The sequence below is a fragment of the Antechinus flavipes genome, chromosome 4 (genome assembly GCF_016432865.1).
Source record: "Antechinus flavipes isolate AdamAnt ecotype Samford, QLD, Australia chromosome 4, AdamAnt_v2, whole genome shotgun sequence".
Lineage (NCBI taxonomy): Eukaryota > Metazoa > Chordata > Mammalia > Dasyuromorphia > Dasyuridae > Antechinus > Antechinus flavipes.
The window spans coordinates 16,767,277-16,779,961 of NC_067401.1; the positions used below are offsets into that span (position 1 = coordinate 16,767,277).

The 12,685-nt window shown below is 50.8% G+C and overlaps 1 protein-coding gene across 1 annotated transcript in view; it reads left to right on the forward strand.

Moving 5' to 3' along the window:
* The first annotated feature begins 250 nt into the window (after nt 1-250).
* Nucleotides 251-12,685, forward strand: part of HIP1 (huntingtin interacting protein 1) — a 96,913-nt gene continuing 84,478 nt past the window's right edge. Inside the window, exon 1 of the mRNA XM_051991896.1 lies at nt 251-586. Coding sequence (XP_051847856.1) covers nt 467-586 — 120 coding nt within the window. The 5' untranslated portion in view covers nt 251-466. The remainder of the gene's footprint in view (nt 587-12,685) is intronic.

The following is a 12,685-nucleotide window of genomic DNA, read 5'->3' on the forward strand; positions in this document are numbered from 1 at the left end:
AAAGGCGGGGTGAGCGAACGGCCCACGTGCAGCTAGCTGGGAGAGATAACGGGCTTCGGGAGGGCCTGGAGCCGGGGCGGGGCTGGGGCTGGGCTCCGGCTCTCGGTTCGACCCCTCCCACTCCCGCTCCCGCTCCCTCCTCCCGCCCTTGCCCCAGCGCAATAGACTGTGGTTCTGGTGACTGGCACGCCGCAGGACCACTGGCGCCCCGCCCCCGTGCAGGATTTAACCAATTAGAACAAAGATAGCCCAGGGACGGGAGCTGGCGGGGGAAGCTTCTAAGAGAAGGGGAGGAGTTTGGGACGAGTGGGCGGGGCAGACGGGAGAAACTGACGGGCCCCTCAGCTAATGGGCGGACTCAGCGGGCCCGCTGGCGCCGGATCCCAGCTGCGGGAAGCACGAGGGGCGGGGCGCGGGGGATCCCGGGGCAGAGGCGGCGGCGGCGGCGGCGGGTCCCGGGAGCACCATGGACCGGGTGGCCAGCTCCATGAAGCAGGTGCCCAACCCGCTGCCCAAAGTGCTGAGCCGGCGCGGGGCGAGCGCGGGGCCCGAGGCGGCGGAGCGGGAGAGTTTCGAGCGGAGCCAGGTGAGGCCGCCGAGGATCCCCGGGGATCGATCCCGGGCGGGGCTGGAGGATGCCAGAGGGTCCTAGGAGGTCGGCCGAGGCAACGGGATCCGGAGCAGCGATCCTGAAGGCCCTGGAGGCGAGAGTGATCCCGGGGGATCACGAGGGGATCTCTGGGGAGCTTGGAAAAGATGCTGGGAGAGAGGGGATCCTTGGAGTTCGGGGGATCTTGTTGGAGGAAATCTTGGGCAAGTCGGTGAGGGTGGGAACATCTAAATGCGTCTCACGGGGACTTCTGCGACCCCTCGGCCGGCGACTTAGGCAGGGGGCACTTCGGAGCTGGTCCCAGGGGACGGCCGGGAAGTCGGTCAGTCCTGAGCGAAGGAGCCCCAGGAGGCTGCCCGCCTCGGGAAGGGGCAGTTCTCCGCCAGCCGGGGCCCAGCATGGGATGGGGGGAAGCTGGGGCGCAGAGTCTGAGGCTCAGCGCAGGGGGCTGTGGTGAGAAAGCCCCGTGGGCCAGTGCTCGCGAGGCGATGGGAGAGGAGCGGGCAGCGGCCTCTCAGGGGTCATCTCCCAGGGCCCCAGGGGGTGGTGGGCTCGGGGCTTCACGGTGAGTAGCCAGCGTCCTAGAGCCCTGGGAGGTTTCTAAGAAGTGATTGTCTGTATTCTGATGGGGAAACTGAGGGCAAAGCAAGCTAAGTCCTCCAAGGCAGAGTTTCCCAAACGTCTTACAGAGTTTGCCCAAGAAATGTGAACTAGCCCGGGGTATATAGGTCTATAAAATAGGTATACAAATGAAGCCTTTCCTGATAACCAGTCTTAAGAAATTTAAAACAATTCTTTGCACACATATAATTTTAGCATTAATATATGATGAAAACAAATTTGCGTCCTGATGAGATGGGTGTGCTTGCTTATTTTCACGTAAAGAATTAAATTTTGGCAGAATTTTTGATACTTTTGACCGTTGCCAAATTTTTGGCAACCCCCTCATTAGGGTCACAACCCACAGTGTACAAAGCTTTGTCCTAACAGAGGATTTAAACTCCGATCGCACTGATTCCAAATCTAGCTGCCTCTCTAGGCTTAGAGTTTTAGAGCTGGAAAGGACCTTAGCGATCCCCCATTTTTCAGATAGGGAAACTGAGGCCCAGAGAAGTTAAATGACTAAAATAATGTCACACAGGGAGTAGTGGCAGAGATGAGATTTGCACTCGGGACATAGAACTTCAAATTCCATGATCTTCCACCATACCGCACTGCTTGAGGTTGGGGGAGGGGGGAGAGGAAGAGATTTGTGGAATGGAAAAAAATCAATAAACATTCATTAAGCACCTACTATGTGCCAGGCACCACACTAAGTGGTAGATACAATAAAGAAGAAACCATGGGAGAAGTGCTTTTGATTAGGGGGTGAATGCAAAAGAATGGCAGGAAAATTGGGGGGCATACCTTTTCTGGTTGGCACAGAAGGGCACCCTGACTGGGAGCTCACAGAGCTCTGAGATTATGCTTTGGTTCCCTCGTACCAGACCCAATCAGAAGGCCTTCCGTATCCTTTTTGCCCAGTATGTGGCCAGCCTCACCAAGGGGATGTGCCAAAAGTCAGCTCCATCATCAACCAAGATAACAATCCTTGCTTTTCCTAATTTTATTATCTGTAAATGCATTTTTTAAGCATTCCTTCTCTCCCCCCCACTCCTACTACTGACCTCCTCGATTTACTCTCAGCCCCAACTAAAATTCCATCTCCCATAATTAACCTTCCCTAAGGCCTCTAAATTCCGGTGCCTTCCCTTATCTCCTTATGGTGCGTATTTGTTTGCATGTTGTCTTCCCATTCGATTGTAAACTTCTTTGGGGCAGTTTCCATCTTTTGCCTCTTTTTGAATCCCTGGCCCACTGGGTGTTTAATAAATGTTTATTGCTGGATTGATTGCAAAGGCCTGCCCTTGGTGCTGCAGAGACAAAGGCAAGTAGGACTGACAAACCGAACGATTTCTTCATCTCTCTGGTAACATCTGCGTACCAAGGACTTGCTGGTCTCAGACCCTTCTGTGCCACAGTCGGGAAAATGGTGGCTTTGGAGCTAGGAAACATGCGTTCACGTGGAAATTCAGCCTCCCATATTTCCTGTGTGGCATCCGGTAAATCAGCTCATTTCTATGGGCCTCAGTTTCCTTCTCTGTAAAGTGAAGGAGGTTGGACCAGGGGGCCTCTAAGGTCCTTTCTGGGGATCCCAACTACCGTGACACATCTCTGACTTCACAAACCCTCACTAAAGGGCTTTATGTGTTGGTCTCTTTAATTTTTTAAAACTATCCAAAGAGTGGGAAAGAAAAAAATTGGATTTCAAGTTAGAGCAGGAGTTCTTAACTTTGTGTCCTGGACCCTTTTGGTAGCAGGATGGAGATTATGAACCCCTTTCTCAGGGAAAAAATGTTTTTACGGGCACAAAATAAAAATAAATAGGACTATAGAGAAAACCAATACAATTATAAAAATATTTGGGGGAAAAATTCACCACCAGACTATTTGGAACCCCTGGGTTAGAGGGAAAAGTGAGCCAGGACGAGGTGGAAGCTGGAGGAGGAAGTGTTGCGCCCACTCCGTCCCTGGCACCCCGTGGCACTGGGAGCAACGGCAGGACCCAGAAGTCGGGCCCCGTTGCACAGTGGCGTCTCCAGAGAGGAAGTGAGCGATGACCCTGCTCCCACGGGCCCACTCGGGTGAAGGTGGTTTATCTCTCCATCTGGAATGTGAGGCCCGAGTTTGGAGAGCAGCCTCCCCTCTGCCTTGATCTTCGGAGTCAGAGGCCCCTGAGATTGTTTGGAGATTGTTCCCTGTTGTGGCTGGAGTGGAGAATAGTTGCTTTCATGTTTGGAGGATTGCAAATATTTTCTTTGGGTTGTTTTTGGTTTGGGTTCTCTCCTTACCCCCGTCCCGCCCCCTTGAACTGGATAAATAAATAAAGACCATTTCAAAACCAGGAAAAATTCATTCTGAGGTTTCAGCTGAGTAGAGTCTGGAACAAAATGGAGAAATCCACTGAAGACGCTAACCCTCTGAGCTGATGGAAATTAGGTCTGTGCAGACTTTCCGAGCCAGGCGTGGTAGTTCTGGGAACCATCTAGGGACGGCCCGGCTGGGCTGGGCCGGGTGAGGGCAGGGCTTTGTAACCTCTGGGCCGGGCCGGCCTCTGCCCCGGACCTGGCGCCTCTCGGGTGGGAGGAGGCATGTGCAGGGGCAGGAGCGCCAGTGGTCTCATGCCCACGTAGGGATGCGTGTGTGTAGGGGGCGGCGGGGGACAGCTGGCCTGTTTGTAATAAAGAGAGGAGGGCCCCAGAACCAGCCCAGGAAGCTCCCTGTTTGAGTAAGACTTAGGGCAAGCCAGGAGGGAGCCTCCTTTTCACAGCTGAAGTGGCTGAGGGGACCTGGACCCGCGGTCACGGATGTAGAGCTAGAACACAGCTAGTGGGGGTCTGTGGCTGGATTTGAACTCGGATTTTCCCGGGTTTATAACCTAGATCCGGTTGGGCGTTCATCTGATCCTAGAGCACAGGGGCTCCTCCCGGGCCCTGGCCATGGCCCTGAGCCCAGGCACCTACCACCCTTTAACGCAAGTCTCTCCACAGGGAAGTCACGCAAGAAACACAAGAGCCCATTTCCCTTCAGCAAAAACTGGGGGCAGAGCCCACATTTCTGCTTGGGTTACGAAGTTGGAAACAGCCGGTCCCTGCCCCACAGGAGCCACCGTGCTTTTGGAAGGCAGTGTGGGATTGCTTATGAAATCCGCTGCCCAGAGAGGTCAGGGGAGGGGGTGATGGAGAGTCCGGGGGCCGGAGGCCTGGGTTCAGATCAGCCCCAGATCCCTCCATCCTGGGCAAGGCCCTTCCTCTCTGAGCCTCAGTTAATACATCTCGGAAGTGAGGGGTCAGACTCATGTCCAGCTCTGCGGGCTTCTGTGATTGCTGACTAGCTCTGTGTGTGAGACAGACAGAGAGGAAGGCAGACAGACAGACAGGCAGACAGATAGGCAGATAGACAATCAGGCAATCAGGCAGACAGAGAGGCAGTCAGACAGACAGAGAGAAGACAGACAGACAGACAGAGAGGAAGACAGAGAGGCAGATAGGCAGACAGGAAGACAGACAGACAGACAGAGAGGTAGATAGACAGGCAGATAGGAAGACAGACAGACAGACAGAGAGGCAGCTAGACAATCAGGCAATCAGGCAGACAGACAGAGAGGAAGACAGACAGACAGAGAGGCAGATAGACAATCAGGCAGTCAGACAGACAGACAGACAGGAAGGCAGGCAGACAGAGAGGCCGATAGACAATCAGGCAATCAGGCAGACAGACAGGCAGGAAGACAGACAATCAGGCAGCCAGATGCTGAAATCACAAAATCACGACAGGGGAAGTGGGGAGATTAGAGCGCTGGGGAAGTTTGGTTTGCTGGAACCCAGCTTTCAGTTCTTTGGAGAGTTAGTGGGGGAGTGAAAAGGGAGTGAGGCAGGATTCAAACCCTGCTCCAGGAGGAAGTTGACCCCATGACCTCCCAAGCTGCTTCCAGCCTCTTCTTCCAGCCTCCGCTTCCACTGCCTCCCTCCTCGGAGCTTTTAGCAGCCAAGTTAGGACCCTCTCAAGGCCCTGAGCCCTGGGGGGAGTCTCCGACCTCCTGGAGCTTACAGGCCAGACAGGAGGCACTTTCTCTTCCCAAGACCAAGAAGGGAGAAGGGAGGAGGGAGGGATCTCAGGCATGGGGGAGGGGGCCTGGGCAAAACCCTCTGATCTGAAACTGCCCCCCCCCCACATGTAGGGTGTCTCCCTCCCTGCCTCACAGGAAGGGGGATTCCCAGGTGAGAGTCAGCCAGAATTTACCAACAAGGGACTAGGTGAATTTTTTCAGATCCTAAGAAAACCAGCCCCGAGCCGATTTGGGGTCCCCTCTCTTCCTGATTGGTCGTATCCCCTAAGGAGGCGGGGCTTTGTACTCTTCCTTTACCGCCCCCAGCCCGGAGATTGGAAATGGGCCCTGAATGGATGCTTGTCAGGTTGCAGCGGTCTCTCTGTTCTGAGCTCCTTCTTGGTCCCTGAAAGGGCCGCGTGTGATGCTACTTTTTCTCCTTGCCGCTCTGCAGTTAGTGGTGATCACAGGGTCATACCTGAGCGCCCAATGGGAGCCACCCCCTCCCCATTTTACAATCAAGCAAACTGAGGCCCTGGGATCGGAATTGTTTCCCATGGAACGAGGGCGGCGTCCTCGTGCGGGCCCGCCTTAGGGCCTCCTCACGTGCTTTTCCCGGCTTGCTCTGGGCGAAGGCTCTGGGCGGCCTGTTGGCTTCTCCTGCCCACGATGACGAGCGTCCGGGGGCAGAGGCCAAGCTTTGGCTCCTGGCCTTTGGAACTGGAAGGGACCCGAGAGCCCAGAATTGGGCCTTCCTCTCGTAGGGTCCAAGCTTGTGAGCTGCAAGGAACCTTCCAGGCCATTCGGTCCAAGATTTCACTGATCCCCAAATAGGAAATGATGCTACGGGTCACAAGGCTGGGACAATTTCAAGGCAGGATCTGAACTCGGGTCCTGCCTTTGCCCCTCCCATCCCAGGACCAGCGGTCCTAGAAACCATCCACGCCAGTCCTCTCCTCTCACAGACGTGGGATCAATCCTGGGTCAGAGCCATTCACTGAACCGCACTTCCTCTATCTCCCCACAGGAGACGGGGGCAACCTTAAAGCTCATCTCGTCCAGCCCACCTCCCTTTTCCAGGTGATCCTGTAAATTAACAATTTTAAGTCAGTTTATAAGAGTGGAGGGAGATATAACAGGATGCTGGGAATAGAGCATCTGTTCCTGGAGCCTTCCTCTGCCCAGGAAGCAAGGTGGCAGCTTAGTGGGGAGTCAGGCAGCATTTATGAAGTGCCTACTATGTGCCAGGCAGACACAAGTTTAAAAAAAAAAAACAAACAAACCTGAATTCAAATCCCACCTCAGTTGTAGCTGTGACTCTAGGCAAATGGTTTAACTTCTCTCTGCCTCAGTTTCCTCATTAGTAAAATAAAGATAAAAATAATAACACCTATATCTTGTGATCTAAAGGATGAAAGCATTTCACAAGTTTTCCAGCTTGTTCTAAATGAGAATTATAATTAAAGGCAAGAAGAAGAAAGTATTGTGTACCCCGTGACACTGATGGGGGATGATTTAAAAAACCCATTAACCTCAAATCCTTCCATTTTATAGGCCCATAGACTTAGAGCTGACAGGGACCTCAGGCCAGCTCTGGTCTTTAATAAGCTTTATTTAATGTTTTATTTTCTTTCTAACATCCCTGTGAAAGAGCGTGAAGGGATTGGGGTGGGGGTGTAGGGGAATCTGAAGCTGTGATTTTGTCTGGGGGGGTGGGAGATTTCCCAGTGTGGAAACTCCCTTCGGCAATGCTGATCAGCTTCCCTTTATAAATTAGTCTTAGCTTCTGTTGTAGTGAGAGATTAGGCAACTCCTGCAGCCCATGTCTGAGGCAGCATTCGAACCCAGGTCCCTGACCCCAGCATGGGCCCTCTGTCTGCTATACTACCCCTCTACAGGGATTGTTTCCTTGTTATTGATTAGGAAAGTGAGAGCCAGGGGTCTTTGCTTCACCACAGGACCCCAGAGGTGCTCTGGGAAAAATGGGAGAAATGCTGCAGACTCTCTGTAACTAGATCGGGCCGAGAGCCAGAGTAGCCTGGCACACAGAAGGTGCCTAATAAATGTTGAATTTAAAAAAATAAAAATAGAAATAAAAATAAAAAATAAAAAAATAAAATAAAAATAAATGTTGAATTTAAAGAAATATTACCACTTCAACAAACCAGTTATTAAATAGTCTGAGCCTCTTCTCTGGGAAAGACCCAACTAGTTGGTTTATGTAGCGCTGAACCGATACCCTTCTCCCCACCCCACCTTCCCTGGTGGGGCTACCCAAATGGCTGGAGGGTGGCTCAGGCCTAACCCCACCTGCCCCCCCCCCCCATCCCCAAGCCTTTCCTTCTTGAATTTGGTTTCCATGACCACAAGAATGTCCTGACCCGGTCTGGAGTTAAACTAGACAGACCAAGAGAGTTGTGTAATCCCCCGGGTGAGGAAAGCTGCTAGGTCAGAAATCTACAGAGAGGAAGAGAGTCTTTGGGGGCACCTTGAGCCCATTTTTCTGTTGTGTCCAACTTCCCGTGATCCCTTTTGGTTTTTTTTGGGAAAAGATCCTGGAGTGGATCACCATTTCTCCCTCCAGCTTATTTTACAGATGAGGAAACTGAGGCAGACAGGTCACTTTGCCCACGATCACTAGTGAGCATCTGAGTTCAACCTGTGACGGCCAGCACCCTCCAGATCAGCGCCATCTGACCTCTCCATGCCCGGGAGAACTGAAGCTCTCGGTCTGGGAGCTCTGCCAGGGTACGGAGTCAAAGTGATTGAAGGGGGAGTGACATCCCCTCGCCTGCCCCACCAACCAGACCATGCTTTACATCTGCCCACCCCAGCCTTTGTGTCAGGAGCCTCATGGCCCTGTCTGTTCCTCCCCATGCCCGCTGTCTGAGAACAAACAGACAGAGTGGACAGATGGCTGTTCCAAGAGCCAGTCTCCTTACCAACTGTGGGACTCCCGGGTCCCACCTCCCCCCTCGGCCCCTTCCCCTTTATTTAGAGCGGGAGACTGTCTCGTCTCATTTTTCCTGCTTTGTCTCTCCAGCACTTAGAACACTGCTTGGCACATAATAAGTGCTTAATAAATAATTTTTCCTTCATTTATTCATTATATATGTTTTCTCCTATTACAGTGCAGCTGCTTGGGAGGGAAGGACTGTATCCATTTTGTGACCGTATCCATACTGCCTGACATAGTGCCAGGCGCATAGTGGGCACTTAATAAATGCTCCTTCATTTATTCTTCATGCCTGAGAATCCCATGACTCAGGGAATCTTGGTTTCCTTTCTTTTCCTTTCCTCAGCAAGGCCGTGGTACCATTCCAATCTGGGAATTCTGCAAATCCCAATTTCTGTCCCTGAGCTTAGTGTCCTTTTCCCACATCGTCTGCCTATGATGAAGATGGACTTGTAGTTTAAAAAAAAAAAAAAAAGACACTGGATTTAGAATTAAAGGAAGGTTATTTGTTATCTCCTGTATGACCTTGGCCCTGTCACTTGCTGTGTCTGAATGTCATCTTTCTCACCTGTGAAATGAAAGCAGGGGGGAAGATGGGAAAAAGGCGATGGCCTCCAGCTCTATTTCCTGTAAGTCTAAAAAGCATCGTCCCAAACCTTGGGATCCTAAGGAAGGGCAGAGAACAGATCAGATCCCAACCCTTCCTGGGAAGGAGACTTATAAGGTGACAAGGCAGGATGGATTTGCAAAAATGGGTTGGATTTGTTGAATGCCTATGGGATGCTGATGGAGGCCACAAATGCACTGTCCTCCTGCAGTTCTGCTCTGCGAGAGGAAGTTCTCCTCTTGTTTGGGGTTGGATAAATTCAAAAAATTTTAAAGTTTAAAAAAAAAAATCAAAGGTAGCATCACAGAAGTAAAACGGAATGTTCTGTGGGAGAAGAAAGAGGGACTGAGGATTTCTTAATCAAGATGGTGGTTGGCCAGGGGCGGGAGGCCGGGGAAGAATGTACCCTGGAGTGTGAGCTGGATGGGGTTGAGTGTGATGAAAGACTTGGACTCTAAGCGCCGCTTAGTCAGTAATTAGTCATCCGTAAAGCAGACACCGGGATGGGGCAACAGGGGCTTAATCCCAGGATGCTGAAATGTACGGGGCATCGTATGCTTTGGCTGGTAGAAAAGTCTGACATTAGCACTCAGCCAGAATGGCTCGATTTAAACAGGAAGCTCCCAGTGCTAGCAAGGCCCTGCCCAGCCTGATCTCCAGGTGATCTCCTTGCTTGACTCCCTCATGTGGCCTTCTAAGCAGCAGCCTCCTGGCCTTGGGGGGAAGAGCCCACTATTGTCTTCACTTCTGTGTGTCCCCGATGCTTTCCATCCCGAGTTCTTAATGAACAGTTTCTCATCCATTGCTTTTTCTCTTCCCAGAGAGTTTTTTTGAGTTTTGAGATCTGGGCCTGGGAAGCTTGGGAAATGAGGGAGAGGGACTGAATGCAGTTTCTTGCCCAAAACACGGGTGTCTGTGGGTCCTCACTTGCCGGCACTGGGACTGCCACTGGTCTTGGTTTGGCGCTCAAGGAGCTGACGGCTAAGAACCCTTCCCCTTTCTAGTAGTTTGCAGATGTGGAGGGTGGCGGGGAGATGATTCAAAGGCAGAAATGGAGCTCTGGAGCTTTCTGTGTCCTGATAAAGAAGAACTAAATGGGTGAGATCTCAGCGGGGAGTTCCTCAAAACATCAAAAGGAGCATAGAGGAAGGGGACAAGGCAACAAGGGTAAAACCCAGAGCAATAATGACATATAGGTGAGCAGAGTTGATTCCCAGGGTATAGAAATCTGTTGGCTTTGGAAGCAGAACAAAAATTTGAGCTCATTGAATTCAGGGGTTCTTACCCTAGAGTCTACAGGGTCCCGAGGAGTCAGAGGAAAGATTGCAGGGAGAATGGGGGAAAATACATCTTTATTTTCAGTGAATGATAATAAACTGGCTTCGCTTATGAGCAGGAGCAGCAGACATGACTCAGACACACATACAAAAGTTTAAGAAATCGTGATCTCGATTCATTTGAACAAATTTTTAAAAATTCCTTTTTATCTTTTGCTCCCTTCATGTCCCAGTCCATCGCCCAGAGATACATCTCTTTGTCAGCAAAGCAAAAAGAACACGGGAGTAAAAAACAATTCAACCAGCCTCCACCAGTGTATGCGGTGTTCGGCTCTCGTAGTCCCCACTTCAGCAAGGAAAAATGTTTTCTTATATCTATTTCTACCCACGTTTGGTCAACATAATTATACCACAGAACGGCCATTTGGCGGTTGGCCATCATTTTACAAGGTATTGTGATAGGCTGGACCAGGGATGGAAAGGCCCAAAAGAACCAGGCTCTCCCCTCGAGCATTTCCAATGTGATCCATGGGAGGTGGTCGGGGGGCAAATACGTCATCAGAGCAAAGGATCTATTAAAGAGCACAAAATAAATTCAGAAGGAGAGAAAGAGACAGAAACAGAGAGACAGAGCTTACTAACTAGCTGACTAAGGATGAGGAAGGTCCAGAAAGACTTGAGATAGGAGGTAACGGTTGCATTGTCCTGTTTGTGTCTCTCTGTTTTTTTAATATTTAATTTTTTTTCCGTGCAAAGACGATAGCTAATCCCAAGAAGAGCCCAGCCCCATTTGAATTTTTCAAAGACGGCTTCTTGTTGTTCAGTTACCGACACATGAACAGTTATCGCAGGTGCATTCCCTTCCTTCTTTAAGGAAACCAAGGATATAGAAACATGGACCTACATCAAGGTCACATTTTCTTTTCAAGGAAGATTTAAGGTTAATCATGTGTCATGTCAGCTATTGATGAGGGAACGTACCAAAGGCCTCCAGCAGGTTAGAAATGGCCTGAGCGATTGCTAAGAAAGTCAATGTGTTGACCGAATTCTGTATTTTTTAGGAGTAATAAAAAAAAAAAATTAAATCTTCAATTAAAGCACCTACTAAGTGCAAGGAACCATATCTGCAGATACAGAAGCCCAAAACTCGACATTATCCCTACATTATATCTGGAGAAAGGAACAGAATTCATCATGGATACTAAAATGTCAATTCAGCATCATTTTAGCACTGAAAACAACTGACACTAAGGTGGCTCCCCAAAGGCCTCAGTTCTGCCCTGCAGGCAGCTGGGATGACAAGCTCCAGCCTTCCCATTTCTGAGCTGAGGCTCAGAGTTCTTAAGTACCTGTCCAAGGTCACCCAGCTAGTGAGTGGCTGCACCGGGCGTCGGACCCACCGGGCTTTGGACGCAGGCCTTGGAGACAGCGTGGTGGCTGCACCTACAGTTAAATCCACGTGAGCATTTCCACCTCAGATGCTACCAACCGGGGCTTGATTTATTATTGTTTGCACGTCCTGGCTCAGAACAGGGCCTCATAAACTTTTTCCACTTGCAGCCCCTTTTTGCCTGAGAAACTTTTATGTGATTCCAGTTGACAGGTATATAAAACACGTAGACAGATTCAACATTAGCCGATAATAAATCGTAATTTCTCGACCTCCCACATTCAGTTCCAAGACCCCCAAATAAGATCAAGACCCACAGTTTAAGAAGCCAGAGATTAGAAAAATCACAAATTATCATTACCTGTATTGCCCCGGTGCATTTTGTGAAATGCTTCCTCATTATATTTTTATCCGGTTTCGGGGTTTGGTTTCTTTTTGTGGGGAGCGTTCAGAAGTTTTGCTGTGACAGCTGCGTGCTGGATACCTTTATACTTTAGAAAGTGGTGGGTAAAATGTTAATGAAGCAGATTAAACATTAAAGTGGCTTTTTGTTAAATATTTATCAGTACACCCTGGTTTAAATCCAGCCTTAGTCATTTAGTTGGCTGTGTGACCCTGGATAAGTCATTTGGTTGCTGCCTGCTGGGAATGATAATTGGAGTCGCCACCCAGGATCGGAGTCAGGATGAAATGTTTATGAAGGTTTCTGTAGCCTTAAAGCTAATCGATGCTCCACATCCAGAGGCCTGGACTCTGGGCAGCAATGAGATCTGAAGCGGTTACATTTATGACCTCATGTAATGGTCCCAACTGGCCGGGAGAGAGGCGGCATTCCTGCTTCTCCTCTCTCTGTCTGGAATTGGGAACCAGGGCCGCCTCCTGTCCGGGGCTGCTTCTGGGCGTCCACCCCCCACCCTCCCATCCCCAAGGGGAGTTGTGTTTTATAGCAGCTCTGGGCCAGGGACAGCTTGGAGAAAGCCGTGGAGCAACCCCCCCCCCAGCCAGTTTCCCATCACTCCAAGTGACAGATGCCCTGGCTGGCTGCCCACCTGGGAGAATGAATGTGTCAGCCCCACCCTCGCAGGGCGGGGGCGGCCTCCAGCCTGCTTCCTGTTTTCCTGCTGTGCTGGCTGGGGACGGTGGACTCCCAGCTTGTGGTATAATGAAGCTCCAGTCTGGGGGTTCCCGCTGGGCGAG